Source organism: Augochlora pura, chromosome 4, assembly GCF_028453695.1.
Source record: "Augochlora pura isolate Apur16 chromosome 4, APUR_v2.2.1, whole genome shotgun sequence".
Classification (NCBI taxonomy): domain Eukaryota; kingdom Metazoa; phylum Arthropoda; class Insecta; order Hymenoptera; family Halictidae; genus Augochlora; species Augochlora pura.
In genome coordinates this window covers 9,888,420-9,903,742 of record NC_135775.1, presented here as the reverse complement: position 1 = coordinate 9,903,742, position 15,323 = coordinate 9,888,420, and the positions used below count along the sequence as shown (strand labels likewise).

The window sequence follows — 15,323 nt, the reverse complement described above, 5'->3', positions numbered from 1 at the left end:
CATTTATATATCACAAGTCAATAATGTTGAAAGGTGAATTTATATTACATTTTTTATGTATATACTTATTTAAATAAAGCAAATATATTAATCATAAATTTAATGCTTAACGTATTCACTGAGATATACATATAAACATGTAAATTTCTATTAGTACTAAATCCAAAACTATATTCTTATAATTTGTTGGAAGTATAAATTTATTTTATTCCAGTAATGTATTTCTATATATTCAGTTATGGTGAATTTATATTTTGGCTTACTATATAGAAGCGACTAAACAAAGAAATAACATAACATTATAAAAATTTGACATTTTTCTATACATATGTTAACAGAAATATGAATATATTCAGAATGAATTAGTGACACGTAAAATTTATCAAAATAAGTTATATAATTTATAAATTTATGTCGAGTACTGTATGTTTAAAGGCACATAACATAGTTTGTTATTTTCTAAGCGTGTACTGTAGATAATCGAACATTATCTTGCACTGATTGACCTTTCTCAAATACAAAATCACATTTGAGGCACTCGGCGCACAGAAATTGTTTGAATAACTCTTCGTAATCTACCGACTGTTCGTTTTCTTCGAGAATGCCTTTTTGATATTAAGCAATTCCACTGGTTTAATAAATACAGAACAATACTTCCTACAATAACTATTCCTGCGATGTAGCTCCACTTACTTGAAAACCGTTCACTAATTTTCTCGTCACTTTGTTCTAAGTCATCCATAATGTTATTCCGTTCTGCATGATGTAATGTCGGAATGTTTGCACCAACTCGGCGTCTAAGCCACAAGGGACTTGTATCTTGTAAAACTGGATTTACAACGACTATTGTATCGCCTACAGATAGTAACTTTTGTGGTTTATAAAGATTCCTAAAATGGAATTCAACGTATTATTAATGCCGCTATCACTAATGCAGTAGTTGAATCAAATTTAACAAACTTACATGGGAACAGACTCGTTTAATGGTTTCGGAATAGCAAGAGTGATGGTAGGGCAAGATGGAAGTGGTCGAATGTGGTCCGTATTAGAGCTCTCAGGTAATAATACTTTACTATGTCGTCTTAAATGACTACCCTCCATACGTTGTGGCAATTCACTGTTGTCTAGAATTGTTGACTTCTCCAAAACTTTTGCTTTAGTCCAACTTTCATCAGTGAAAACTGTGGCAACATGGCCCGTTGTTGTATACTCCAATATGGCATCAAGCATCCAGAAGCAAGCTAAAATGGCATAATGTTAATGAATTAGGTTTTTAAAATTAATTATAATATTAGGGATCATTATAAAATCATACGTTTTTGTAAATGACTGTCGTCAATGCAGTTTGAGTCACCATACACAACAATTCTGCCTGGTATTATTTGATCTTTCGTGTTACTTTTGTCTATCTTCTCTTCATCTGGTACAACGTTTTTATCTTTATCTTTATATATCTTTTGAATATTTTTATAACCAGTTGTTTGGAAAAGTCCAAGAATTGGCATAGACATTGTAGATCTAGATTCTGATTCTATTAAAAGTTCTTGTCCCTGATCGTGTAATTCTACGTAGATAATGACTCCATCCTTTGGAAATCTTAATAAACGAAACAGAAACATATGGATCTTAAATAACAATTTGTTAACTAGTAGGCAATTTACAAATAATTGTATCTTTGCTAACATTGTCATACCGAGTAATTGTGGTACCAGATGCGAATGTTACAGGAGGATGTTGACCGAGAGTAAATTGCCCATTACGTACTTGATCTCCGAATGCTATGCCCCAATTAGGATACAATAAATCATTTAAGGCTGGTATATTTGCACCTCCTGTGTCTGGAATCCACCACTGCCGAGTATTTTCGTCGTAAAACTTTACCTTCTTCATGACAGTGACATTATACCAGTCTGCAAAAATGATTACAGAGAGACCCTCTTCTTCTACATCTTTTTTAAGTTTTGCAACCTAAAAGAAATATTGTTTATTAGAATAATTTGATATATAAATACTTTGATTTATAAATATGTAAATACTTCTTCGGGAAAGAATTCTTCTTCGGCATCCACAATAAGCAAGGTACCATAGTTCTTAGCATTGAAACAGGTGAATGGGGCACCAAGTACTTCTAAATAATAACCAGCATTTCGTAAATGTTGGTACATATCTTTGAAATTAGTGTGGATGTGATCGCCATTCCAATCTAGTGGATCATTTTTTGCGCGTAGATCATCTCGAGGAAAATATCCAGGTGGATATCGTAAATTATGATATTGATCCCATAAAATTCGTTTACTTGTAAGCAAATGTTATCATTTTGTTAATTATAGTATGAATTTCTATACTGACGCTTTGGAAAATTATATACTTACTGTCGTGGGGGTGTAGGAATAACTTTTGCTTTCAAGGGTAATTCAATTTTAGATTGTCTTGGCGTTTCTTCTCCGTCACTTGGTGGTGATTCAATTGTAACTACTATGTGACCTGTCATTATAATCAAATATTACAAACATATTGGTTTTTAATAAAAAAAATAATTAATCAAAATATTCTTAACCTTGTGCTATGCCTTGCCAGTCACGAGCAGAGGATGGTACTGTTATTGCAATTGCTAACCAACCTGACCATGGCCAAAGAACGTCACTATAAGTTACTGACACGTCTATCCGTTCGCCATTGCCATTACCAGTGTATGGATGCCATACAAAATTTACTACATGACCAGATACTCCCAAGCCATTTATTATAGTTATATTTACAATTGTTGGCATCCCAGTATGATATACAGCTTGTGTACAATACGGCCACATGTACTGACACTCAGTCAGATCTATATAACTGATAATATATCACAAACTTTTTATCATTAAGCTCTATAGGTTAAATTATATTGGGAAGTAACATTGGCAACATTTCTAAACCAAAATTTTAACTTGCTATTGTATTTTTAAGTTTCTGGATACATTTTTTAACTTAATTAAAAAGGTTTAACTAGAAAATGTTTACAATGTTGTTCTTTAGTGTAATAATATGTTTCACACTACGACGTGGAAAGTAAATTACCTTGGACTTAACGTAGCAATTGGTGTGTAGGAACGAAGAAAATGAAACGCCCGTAATAAATCCAATTTACCAGCACCTTGTTCAAACATTCCTACACCAGGTAAACGGCGTGCAGAACCAAGTAATGCTTGCTTCATACTTGCAGGCGTCACCTTTTATAATTAATACATACATACATATATATATATATACATAATATAAATTAAATTATTTTTAGAAATATAATTTAAAAGTATTAATATTCCTAAAAAATATAATTTTGACATGAAATTACCCTCTGTTTATTCACTGAGGAGCCATCTTTTTGGACAAATCCACTAGCAAGCAATGCCACAGCACCTGCAACCACAGGACTGGCAACTGAAGTTCCAGATAATGTTCTGCAACCAGTTTGTAACGCTGATCCTCGTACTCCTGATCCATAAGTAACTAAATCAGGTTTCACTCTTCCATATCCTGATGGTAATTCCCATGTTGTCATTCCCCTTGATGAAAACCTTGCTATTTGATCTTCCCAATTGATTCCACCTACACCAATGACATCCATTTGATCCGCAGGATTGTTTAGTGTACTATATTAAATAGGAGCAAAATTATTTATTAATTATGTAATATTATATTACATAAATATTAATTATGTTATAATTACCCATATAAAGGTCCATCGTTACCAATTGCAGAGACCATTATTACACCATTTGCTGTTAGTTCCCATACTTTATCAACAAATGGATGGTCCATAAAATCTGGTCCCCCAATGCTTAAATTCAATACTGTGACTTTTGTAAGAATAGCATAATTGAATGCATCCAAGAACCATGAAGTGTATGATACCTGCAGATAGCAGAAAACAGGGAGTCTAATATTGAGCAGAACATATGTATTAAAAGATATTACTACAAATACCTGAGTATTAGTAAAAACACGAAAAATATGAAGTTCAGCATCTGGTGCAAAGCCAAGGCAATCAATACAAGATGATGCAATAACTCCAGCTACAAATGTTCCATGACCTAATCCATCTTCTAATGTCTTTTCATTTGTCCAATTAGAACGTTCTTTGATTTTTTTAAAATGCGGATGGCTAGCTGCTAGCCCGGTATCAAATATCGCTACCTATTAATAATTATTATGGATGTAACAAATATTCACAAATTTTATTTTCATAAAGATCTTAAATTACATTATTTACCTTAACACCATTTCCTGTAACTCCCATTCCCCATAAAGCATCAGCTTGAAGTATGCTTGTAATTTGTCTTGGTATAGCTCTTAATAATCTACGTGAAGTATGACGATTGGTTGATTGCCAAAATTGGTTATTCTAAAAGCCCCAAAAAAGATAATATATTTATAAGCAGATATTTATATGACATAATGTATAATTAAATTAAAATTCAAAGTCTCACATAGTTGTTGATTTTTCTCCTAAAATTTTTATACTCTGGGAAATCAGCATCTTCCGATGCATTCACAAATTTTAAACTTCTGTGAACGAGTCTTTGAGGTGTAACCCTCCTGATGAGGGGATGATCGGTTAAGGCATCAAGACCATTATTTTTATCTGTTTCTTCCAGGAGTACAACGTCAAAATCACTAGGAAAATCGCTAGCCAAATTGTCACGAAATAAAATTTTCCAATTGTAAATGCCAGATGAATTTAATGCAGCTTTTATATAATTTTTACGTGCATGCAGTTTATAGTAGCCTTTAAATGCTACAATATATTCGTTTTCAACAATTCTGCTAGCAAAGTGAACTTTTATTTGCTCTGGATCTTTACTGTGACAGGATGATTTAGTTATATTAGGAATGTCAGAGCTTACAGTATTATTGTGTTTATCAGAACAATTCACTTGATTGTTTGATATTTTAGTTCCAATACCAAGCAGTAACAATAAAGGAATATATAGCCAGCATTTATGTGGCTTCATACTATTATTATCAGCTGAAAAATAAGCAATAATGTTATTATCAATTGAAGTACATAATTACTGCTAAATTAGAACTATAATTATGAAAATATTATTTATTTATTGTAAAAGTTCGAATTGCTTTTTTAATATAAACATATACATTTTTGTAGCTTATAATTAATTTAATTCATGTGAAAGTAATTTATACAGTTTGCTAAACTTACATGCAGTAGAAAGGCATAATTTATTAAACAGTGTTATTTGTTATCATACTCCCACTCAATGTTTTAGTGAAACAAGGAGAAGCTTCATATCCGTCTGAATAGTTAACTTTTACAAAAATTGTAAATAATTCAAAGATGATTCTTTATTGTCAAAATCTTGTTTTCGATGTCATAACCTCAAAATTCTTAAAATAAAAGTTTGCCTTGATTTGAAAATTGAGCTGCTCCAAATATGCATTTTTCTGCAATATTTTCATCACATTCCCTCACTTCTTTGAAGTGTGACCAATATTGTACTTTCTCGTGAATAAATTACGCCCGTGAATGACGATCAAACAAATCATAATGCACTGCCGTATCACACTGTTTACAGTAGTGCCTCACCATACCAGGGGCAAGAGGCTCACACATTTGAGGTATGGTACAGAAACTGCCTTTCTCTGATTGGTTAACGGTACACAGCTAAGTAGTGCTGCCCTCACAGTTTTAGATAAAGAACTACAACAGCACAACACAAGCGAAATCAGTCACATCGACGACCAATGTAGTTTGCTCATCCGCGTGGACATTCACACATAGAGCCCGCTGCTTCTGTCGGTCACTCTCAGTCATCTCTCGTTCTCTTTCTAAATCAATTGCGCGAAGCTGGATGCGCATTAAAATGGTAGGGATAAAAAGGTGCAATATGGTGAGGTAGAAATGGCTCTATATGATGAAGCATCACTGTACTTCATATTGTATAGTTCACAGTATGCATATGTAATGATGTCAGTAGCAAAGGTTCGAACGTTTACAGTTTACATTATGCATTCTGCATGTTGATTCAAGCAATTAAAATACATTAATAGTGCTTTGTGCCTTGTAAAGGAACATTTCAAAAAAGGTGATTGTTAACATAGAAATCTATTTTGGAAAATTTTTTGGATTGCACCACTTAACGAAGGTAAAGAATTTAAGTAATAACCTCCAGTATAAATCTGTTTTTTATAGATATACACATATTTCATTATATATATATATATATATATAATGTATTGTTGTGTATTTATATATATAAATTATAAGAGCTGAGATTATCTGTAGGAAAACCCAAATAAGTTTAATGATTTAAAATATGATATTTTAATGTTAGTTGTGTATGTATGTGCTATTGTGTTTCTAATGTATGTATGAATTAAACAGTCACGCAGTTATTTATATAGTGCGTGTTGTATTGGATTTTCTGATGCTATACTCTTGTTTTTAAAACAACCTTTATAAGAAATTGTTATATTGAATAATATTTATTATTCACATATTTTCAACTTATAGTGTTCTCTATTGAGAATAATAAGAGAATTGTATTACTATGGAAACTACTGTGGATAGTGAAATGGAAGAAGCTGACATTGATAATAACTTATTGTCATTGGATCAGAAAGATACTATGTCAATTAATGAAGAAAACACAATAGCAACAGTGATAATTGAAGAATTGGATGAAAATGCTTTAAGCAATATGAATGTGGATATGGCAGAATTTGTTGAAGCTAAAGCTTTGGAGATTCAAGATATAACACAGGACATAATATCTGATACTTATGTTGAACAAAATAATGCTATCATGGATATTGCTACAGACGCAGAAGATCAAGATATATTAATGACAGCAGATGAAGAGGACCAATTAACAAAACAATTTCTAAATGGAGAATTAACATTTTCTGAATATTCATCTAGAATGGATCAAGATATAGATTTAGAAACTACAGAAACTGATCCTGTTAGGTAGTAATTAGCAATTACACATATTCCTTTATTTGGAATACATTGCAATTGATCTCTTTATGTGTAGATGTGGAAATGACAATGATGATTTAGGAATAAATAAAGTTGCTCAAAGAAGAGGACCAAAAGGGAAATTCAAAAGGAAAAAACGAACACTTCCTCCAGCACTACAGGGGTTGATGGGTGAAGCAAACTTAAGATTTGCCAGAGGGGATGCAGAATTAGCTGCTCAAATATGTATGGAAATAATTAGGCAAGTGTTTGTTATAACATGAAAAGGAAAATGTGATACTACAATATATCCTCCAGCAATGTAAACATTTTGACATTTCTGTAGACAGGTGCCAAGTGCTCCAGAACCATTTCAAACATTGGCAATGATATATGAAACAGACCAGCCAGAGAAGTCATTACAATTTGCCTTAATAGCAGCTCATCTCAGTCCAAAAGATTCTGATAAATGGGTGAGATTAGCAAATATGTCACTTGAAAGTGGAGATATTAAGCAAGCTATAACATGTTATAATAAAGCAATTCAAGGAAGTCCAAAAGATGTGAGCTTATATGAAACACGAGCAGAACTTTTAGAAAGATATGGAGACAAAAAGGCTTATTTAAGAGGATATTCAAAATTAGTTTGCCAGTTGGAACCAGAGGATGGTGAACATGTAATTAAATATTCTAAAATGTTAGCCAAACGTTATATGGAGGAAAATAATAATGAACAAGCATTAGAAGCAATGGAAAATATTTTTACAAAGTGTCCTAGTTTCATTACTTTGGAGGAAGTTAATATTATGACGGAAATATTAATAGCATTAAAGAAGTTTAAAAGATGTTTACATATTTTGACAGTATATACAACTATATGGGTAAAATATAAAAACCCGAATGATAAAAATTCTATCGTAACAGTGAAAAAATCTGGAAATGAAAAGAAAGACGAAATTGAAGAGCAGAAAATAGGTGAAATAGAAAGCTGTGAAATGCCGGATAGTGTTGCTGTTGATTTAAAAGCAAAATTTCTTATAACACTTATTGAATTAGAGCAAATGAAACTGGCAAAAAAGCTTTTACCGAAATTCCACACGTATGAAAGTCCAGAAATTTCTGGAGATCTTTTTTTAGATATAGCTGAAACATTAATGGGGAAGAAAGAATTTGAACATGCCTTACTATTGCTAGATCCATTAGTAAATAGTGCTAATTATAGTTTAGCTGCAGTTTGGTTACGACATGCAGAATGCTGGGTTGGCTGTAAAGAATTAAAGAAAGCAATAAAATCATATGAAGTTGTGACAAAATTGTCCCCTCAGCATTTAGGTGCAAGAATAGCTTTAGCTAAATTGTATCAATTGAGAGGTCAATATAATAAAGCAATAGACATACTTGATCAAGATCTCGAATCAGATGCTTTAGATCCTCAAGTAATTTACAGAAGAACAATACTTCTTCATAAAGTGAAGAGATATGATGAATATTTTCGATCTGGTATGTTGCTCTTCTCTAGACATTGTATTCATATACGAAACAAAGTTGAGATAAGTGCAATAACAAGACCATACTCCGTTCAACACCGTATAGATTCTTTGAAACTTAATCGGCTAGCACGTGGAGAAAAATTTGAGGAAGATAATGCTCCTGTGTTTCTTAATCCAACAGATCTTAGTGAGAGAAGTGAATTCTTTTTGCTTCTGCAAATGTGTAAATTAGCTTGTAAATTAAAGAAATATGGTTTACTCCAAAGAATTTGTTTGAGTGCTTTAACATCAAAGAGATTTGAAAAAAGAAACGAGCATATAATGTTTTTGTGCTCGTTTGCCTGTATTTATAATAACGATTCTTATCATGGATATAATATCGTGCGACATCTGCTACGTATTTGTCAAACTCCAAATTCTTGGAATTTATTGAATATTATTGTTCAAAAGGCACAAGATTCTCGGCATAACAGATTTATTATGCGTCTTCTTGGAAGAGAAGATGTATTTTCTTATGTACATGTAATGCATGCGAACAATTGTCTTGTTTCAGCAACATACATATATGCTTTTAATGATTACATTTCTCTCTTTAAAGTAGCACCTAGCGCATTGTTAGCTCTACTTATAGGTATAACTTTATTTCAAATGGCATGCCAAAAATCATCTGCTAAAAAGAATCAACTTATAATTCAAGGTAATTATAAATTTATTTAAGCTTATCATCTGCTATGCATGTATGTATACTAAAAGTTATATTTGAAAAGTACTTTATGTAAACATTGTATTATTTTATTTTAGGTATTGCTTTTTTAAGAAAATATTGTCAACTACGAGGTGAAGATGGAAAACAAGAAACATACTATAATATGGGTCGTGCATTTCATCAAATTGGTTTATTACCAGCAGCTGTGCATTTTTACAAATTAGTACTTAATGAACATCCTGGTGAACTAGTACAGAAAAATTCACGTCTTTTAGACCTGAAGCAAGAAGCTGCCTTCAATCTACATCTTATTTATTTACACTCGGAAAATTATATTTTAGCAAGAATGTATCTTGAAGATTACATTACAATTTAGTTTAAGAGCGTTAGTGTGTAATATTATTTGTACCTGGTCTTCTGCAAGACCTAGGACTTATGATATGTAAGAGAAATGTGAAATGAATTGTTACGATTGTAAATAAATGTATTAACACCCTCATATGAATTTTAATATTTAGAAATATGATACATACCTCTTACATATGTGCCCATAATTATGAAGGTGGTCTAAGTCAAAATTTAAAAAAAATGAGTTTATTAGTTATTTTAAACTAAATTTATTCAATGTAATTTTTACGATATCGTCAAAAATGAACCGTTAGATGGTGGTTGTAATTTCAACATTATATGGAATTCATTCAGTGTTAATTATGAAAGTGGTCTAAGTCAAAAATTTAAGGAAATTATATAAACATAACTTGGTCCTTTCTACCGAATGACCGTGGTTTTGGGTTGATAGAAATGAAAATAAAAAAAGCAAATTACCTATACAACCCTGAGCACTATTATGAACTGATAGAAAAGTGTAGAAGAAGAAATACATTTTCGATAAAACGAATGTCGCAGACGGATTTTATTTCAATGAAATCACTAGAAGAGTGAACAACAAGAAGAGGAAAAAATACCGCGAGCGAATCTGTCTCTTGGTTGCGAATACAATGGACGAGATTCGTGAAAAATGATCCATATAAAATGTTCTATAAAACTTCTTTAGATGCTTCTGAATTCCACGTTTTGGATCTTTCACCTAAAAGAGGAAGTCCCAAAATATACGGAAATATTAAGCTACTTCCTTTATACACCACCACTAGACCAGCATCGGGAGAAAAACATAAAGATATTATGTGTTTGCTACCATACATTCCTCCAGTTTTTCAGGAATATTTTAAAAATCTTAAAAACTCGAAATGACGAAAATGTATTATTTTTTTAGTATCATTAATAAATGTGCACGAATTATTTCATTAAAGTTATTGTTTCAAATAAAACTCATAGTTCGTTCTTGCTTTATGTCATTTATAGAACATTCAGTTAATTTTGAAAATGGTCTAAGTCAATTCAAGCTTTAAAAACAACATTTTCTTATGAAATTCACACAAAATTTCATATCTATAATAAATTTCCATTAATCAAGACTAATAAAATTATAAATTAAAATGTCGCATAATGTAAAAATATTTTTTATAGAAAATATGACTTAGACCACTTTCATAATTATGGGCACATATATGTTATACATGTTTTTGAGGTTGCTATATTTATTATAATCAGTTATTATTGTTCATTAGGTTCGTAAACGATATGAGTGTCTCCTTGGCAGAAAAAATTGAATTTAAACAATTATGCAATGTCTTCGAAGAAGTTACCAAAGCAACTATTGCTAAAAAGGCTGATGTGTTAAAGGAATTCATGCAACATTGTCGTTGTATTGGTAGCAAATTGAAGACACAAGATCCTAATGCGGTATAGTTGTATACCATTTAATAATATTTCAGTAATAATAATTGATTGCCATTTATGATTTTCTTTATTATTAGGATGTTTCAATCTTCCCCATATTCAGATTAATTTTACCTCGACTGGAACGAGAACGTGGTTCTACTAATCTAAAAGAGAAATCTCTTGCCACTCTTTATATTCGTGTATTTTGCTTAGGTAAAGGCAGTAAGGATGCAAATAAACTTTTAGAATACAAGTAAGATTACTAATTGATATATTTTTCTTGTTATTGTTATAAAACAAAATTAATAGGAATACGATATTGTTTTAGAGTTCCAAGAACGGGAAAGACAGGGCGTGATTTTGCAGAAATAGCTTTTTGGACTTTATGGAAACGCTTCAAAAGTGAATCTTCAGACCTTAGTATAGAACAAGTTAATGCATTCATTGATAGTATATCATTGAAAAACGAAAGTCTTGCACAAAAAGATGAAACCTTTAAAATTTTGTTAGGAAAAATCAATGCATTAGAGTTTAAATGGATAACACGAATAATTCTTAAAGATTTAAAACTTAATATTGGAGAAAAGAAAATACTGGCAGGTATATTTTTTCACATTAGCATTTACCTGTTGCAGTGGTTTTTTACGAAATGCTTTATAATTTACTGATATACATGTTATTGTTTTTTTAGTTATTCATCCAGATGCAAATTCAGCACTTAATGTGTCAAATTTGCATCACGTTTGTGACACATTGTTTAATAATCAGTTGAGGTATCACCATGATATCAAAGTATTCTCACATTTTAGACCCATGCTGTTAGAGAAATGTAAAATTGAGGATACAAAAAAACTTTTTGTCAGAGGTGAACAATATTTTGTTCAATGTAAATATGATGGTGAACGATCTCAGGTGCACATGAAAGATGGTAGCTATAAATATTTTACAAGAAAAGGATTCGAAATTACAAGTAATCCTGGTTATGGACAAACTAGTTCTTCAGGTATAGTTAACACGTATTGTAAGTAAAAATTAATGTATTTAATATATTTCGTTATTACAGGTTTTATGAGCGGAGTATTTAGTCGACTATTAAACTCTCAATGTAAATCAATAATCCTAGATGGTGAATTAATGGGTTGGCATAAAAAAAAGAAGTTGTTGGGTTCAAAGGCAATGAATTTTGATGTTAAAAAGTTATCAAGTAACAGTCGTCATCAGCCATGTTTTATTGCATATGACATCATTATGTACAATGATATATTACTTACTAACGAGATTTATGAGAAAAGGTTGAACATTTTAAAAGAAGCATTTGACGAAGAAGAAGGTTCTCTTATGATGTGCGAAAACAAAAAGATTTCTACAAGGTACAATTCAAATTTAAAAAATAATTTAAGAAGAAAATTGTGTACATAGATAATTCAAATATTTTGTTGAAAGTGAAGGATTATACCGGTTATTCAATGAGAGTATGAAAAACAAAGAAGAAGGACTAGTAATAAAAAAATGTGACATTAAATATAAACCAAACGTACGAGATGGTAGTGGTTGTTATAAAATAAAAGCAGAGGTACTGTTTCCTTCATTAACAAATATTACTACATACTCGGACAAAAAGATGGCACACGTAAACGTTGAATTATGTTGTTTCTTTACCAACCGAAAGAACTCTGTGTAGGAATGACAATTTATGTTATATTTACATATTTGTAGAAGGTACATTATACATATAATTCAAAGTTTGCATGTTAGAATGATCTCAACACGAGAAATTAAAGCATGGCATGCGTATATTATCTTTTCGTCTGAGAGAGATACATAGTCATGTTGTCGTACTTTTTCTATATTTTACAATATGCTGTTGCAGTACTCGGAAAATTTGGTGAATGATGTCGATTTGATTATCCTTGGTGGATATTATGGGGAGGGAAAGTTCATGAATATGATAAAGAGTTTTTTGGTAGGTGTTGCTAGACCATCAGATATTCCAGGAGAATATCCAACAGTGTTTCTATCAGTTGTAAGAGTAAGTAACGGGTTTTCCGACGATGAATTAAGAGGTCTTTCTAATAAGCTTCAAGAAAAATGTAAAACAGAATGCCCAGCAAATGTAGTTCCACCTAGGGTAAGCTACATAATACAGATATTTTTAAATATATTAAGTTAGTAACCTTAATTTTAATTTTTCTAGGTAGATAAACCACGTCTGTGGGTTACTCCTGAAGAATCTATAATTGTTACAGTAAGGGCATCTGAGATGATAAGAAGTAACGATTATCCAACAGAATATAGTTTAAGATTCCCACGAGTTACCAAGATTAGAACTGACAAACCATGGTACAATGTATGCACCACTGTAGAACTGTTATCGTTAGTTAAAGTATGTGTTTTTCAAAAGGATTGAGTTTTATGAATTCCATTATATGACTATGTATATGTTTAGTATAATTTATTGGTAATTAGGATTCTCGACCAGTTCAAAAACTAACGAAACGAGATGCAGACCATGATGATATAGAAGATACTTCTGAAGCGAAAGTACGCAAGACAATAAAGTCACGTTCTCTCAAATGTGACAATAAACCCTTGAGACGAAGTATCTATGAAAATCCACCCGCTTATCTGACAAGACTTCTTGATGGTAAAGAAATTTGTGTAATAAATGGAAATGTTGAGTTTCCCAAAGAACGTATTGAAGAAATTCTATGGCAACATAGAGCAAAGGTTGTACAAAACCCATTAAATGAAACTTACTGTATCATTGTTGGTAAAGTTAAAACAGTAAGTATTTTAATTGTACATTTTTATTAGATTATTAATGGGGATTAATAAGTAATATATAAAAATTGATCCTCTCAGGCAAGGGCGAACAATATTATACAAAGCAATAAATACGACGTGGTAACAATAGATTGGTTCAAGCGCATTATTAAAGAAGAAAACTGGTCTTCATTAAATGACTTTCTCCCATGGGATCTAATAACTTGTCGTGAATCAACAAAGTCTCGGCTAGCGCAATATTACGACGATTATTATGACAATTTCTTTGAAGATGCAACCGAAGAAAGTTTAAAACGTTCATTAAAAAAAGCTGCAGAAGAGGTACTATTCTCATCCAATTAGTTGTACAATTTTAAGTATAAAATTGACAATGTTATAAAATCTTATTTAGGCACAGTTTATGGAACTCGATCTTGCACAAATGAAAAAGTTAGACGAAGAGTTGTTCGACGACGGAATTTCACCTTACTCCATGTTTAGGAGCATAGTGGGATATTTCAATAATCCATCAGACTTGAACAAATATGGATTTCGTTTTTTGGCTGGAACTGTTAAAGAAACTTTTGACGATTCTGTAACGCACATATTTACTGATGAGCGTTCTATCAATTCTGAATTAAGAAGTATAATAGACAATGAATTACAGAGGCATGTAATAGTTGTCAGAAGCGAATGGATTGAAAAATGTTTTACAAAAAATAAACTTATTTCAGAGAAAGAATATCTTCTAACAAAAAACTGATATAGAACAAAACATGGAAAAATATAACGTGCAATATTATTCACTTTAAATAATTCTTCTGAAAGTTACAATATTGTTGTAAAATTGTATATACTAGTTATGAAACTAAACAGAAAAATTTATTGGAGAATACTAATAATGATATCCTACAAACGTGATAAAGTTATGACTACAATGTTGGCAATTAGTTCAGTCTACTCTTTATTTTAGCTGTATGAAGCAATTTATTTGTAAATAAATAAACAATATACAGAAGAAAGTATAGTTTTGAAATCGTTTGTAAAGAGTGTGGTAGTGTTACGTTAAGTCTATATGTAACATGGATACCGAAAATATGTAGATTCATTTTGGCTCATATTTTCGTTAAGTGCTAAGAAACTGGGTACTAGGCGGAGTGACAGTCGGACAGTTCGCTCATTTAACATCCCGTTTCGAAATATTTCTTCTCGGTTGAACTCGACACCCTTACTAGTCTCGTTTTATTTCATCGGAATGTGTGCAAAATACGAAGCGAGAGGGACGCAGCTGCGACGTTTCCTTTACAAAGCCTGCCATTCAGAGAGATTCTTGAGTAGATTGAGATGAGAACATACGAGAGGAAAAAAGGCTTTGCTGTCGTGCAAACACCAGTGCATCGACAAACGTTTTCGCTGTTTCGTTGTCAACTTAAAAATCATTGGATTATTTCCTATAAATTATTTTTTCTATTTAGCAATAGTTATGTACTTATATAAACTTCAATCAGCATGAAATAAAATTATAGCTTGAACAAATCTTTCATTTCTTATCCCTATTCCATTACAAAATTTATCGAGTTGTTAAAGACCTTCAGTAAAAATAAATATGTATCACAACGGT

General features: G+C 31.4%; 2 protein-coding genes across 3 annotated transcripts; one reads left to right on the top strand and one right to left on the bottom strand.

Annotated features, from left to right (window-relative positions):
• Nucleotides 1–58: 58 nt before the first annotated feature.
• On the bottom strand, nucleotides 59–5,573 carry S1p (membrane-bound transcription factor site-1 protease). Its single transcript, XM_078179362.1, has 14 exons — nucleotides 5,204–5,573; nucleotides 4,473–5,011; nucleotides 4,256–4,387; nucleotides 3,970–4,179; nucleotides 3,713–3,897; nucleotides 3,338–3,635; nucleotides 3,064–3,215; nucleotides 2,558–2,838; nucleotides 2,373–2,484; nucleotides 2,037–2,295; nucleotides 1,694–1,968; nucleotides 1,316–1,596; nucleotides 965–1,241; nucleotides 59–890 (listed from the first exon to the last, which is right to left on the bottom strand). Exons 2-14 carry the CDS (start codon nucleotides 4,995–4,997, stop codon nucleotides 524–526), a joined length of 3,354 nt encoding a protein of 1,117 aa, XP_078035488.1. The 5' UTR covers nucleotides 4,998–5,011; nucleotides 5,204–5,573; the 3' UTR covers nucleotides 59–523.
• A 303-nt stretch (nucleotides 5,574–5,876) lies between these two features.
• On the top strand, nucleotides 5,877–15,232 carry LOC144468971 (general transcription factor 3C polypeptide 3). 2 transcript variants are annotated; one of them, XM_078178802.1, is made up of 12 exons: nucleotides 5,877–6,146; nucleotides 10,786–10,960; nucleotides 11,035–11,192; nucleotides 11,268–11,539; nucleotides 11,631–11,942; nucleotides 12,003–12,309; nucleotides 12,383–12,512; nucleotides 12,810–13,067; nucleotides 13,134–13,322; nucleotides 13,406–13,723; nucleotides 13,802–14,044; nucleotides 14,115–15,232. In XM_078178802.1, exons 2-12 carry the CDS (start codon nucleotides 10,799–10,801, stop codon nucleotides 14,463–14,465), a joined length of 2,700 nt encoding a protein of 899 aa, XP_078034928.1. In that variant the 5' UTR covers nucleotides 5,877–6,146; nucleotides 10,786–10,798; the 3' UTR covers nucleotides 14,466–15,232. The 2 variants fall into 2 exon arrangements, with proteins under 2 accessions (XP_078034928.1, XP_078034927.1); XM_078178801.1 differs by lacking the exons at nucleotides 10,786–10,960; nucleotides 11,035–11,192; nucleotides 11,268–11,539; ... (6 more) ...; nucleotides 13,802–14,044; nucleotides 14,115–15,232 and adding exons at nucleotides 6,515–6,970; nucleotides 7,038–7,223; nucleotides 7,308–9,148; nucleotides 9,253–9,674.
• Nucleotides 15,233–15,323: the final 91 nt, after the last annotated feature.

Excerpts from the sequence above, each read along its gene's own strand:
- S1p (XM_078179362.1), bottom strand. The coding sequence starts at position 4,997 with ATGAAGCCACATAAATGCTGGCTATATATTCCTTTATTGTTACTGCTT. Across the intron at positions 1,242-1,315 it reads CGACAGTCATTTACAAAAAC|CTTGCTTCTGGATGCTTGAT; the intron begins GTATGATTTTAT and ends ATGCCATTTTAG. Across the intron at positions 891-964 it reads TTAAACGAGTCTGTTCCCAT|GAATCTTTATAAACCACAAA; the intron begins GTAAGTTTGTTA and ends ATTCCATTTTAG.
- LOC144468971 (XM_078178801.1), top strand. The coding sequence starts at position 6,552 with ATGGAAACTACTGTGGATAGTGAAATGGAAGAAGCTGACATTGATAAT. Across the intron at positions 6,971-7,037 it reads ACAGAAACTGATCCTGTTAG|ATGTGGAAATGACAATGATG; the intron begins GTAGTAATTAGC and ends CTTTATGTGTAG. Across the intron at positions 7,224-7,307 it reads ATATGTATGGAAATAATTAG|ACAGGTGCCAAGTGCTCCAG; the intron begins GCAAGTGTTTGT and ends ACATTTCTGTAG.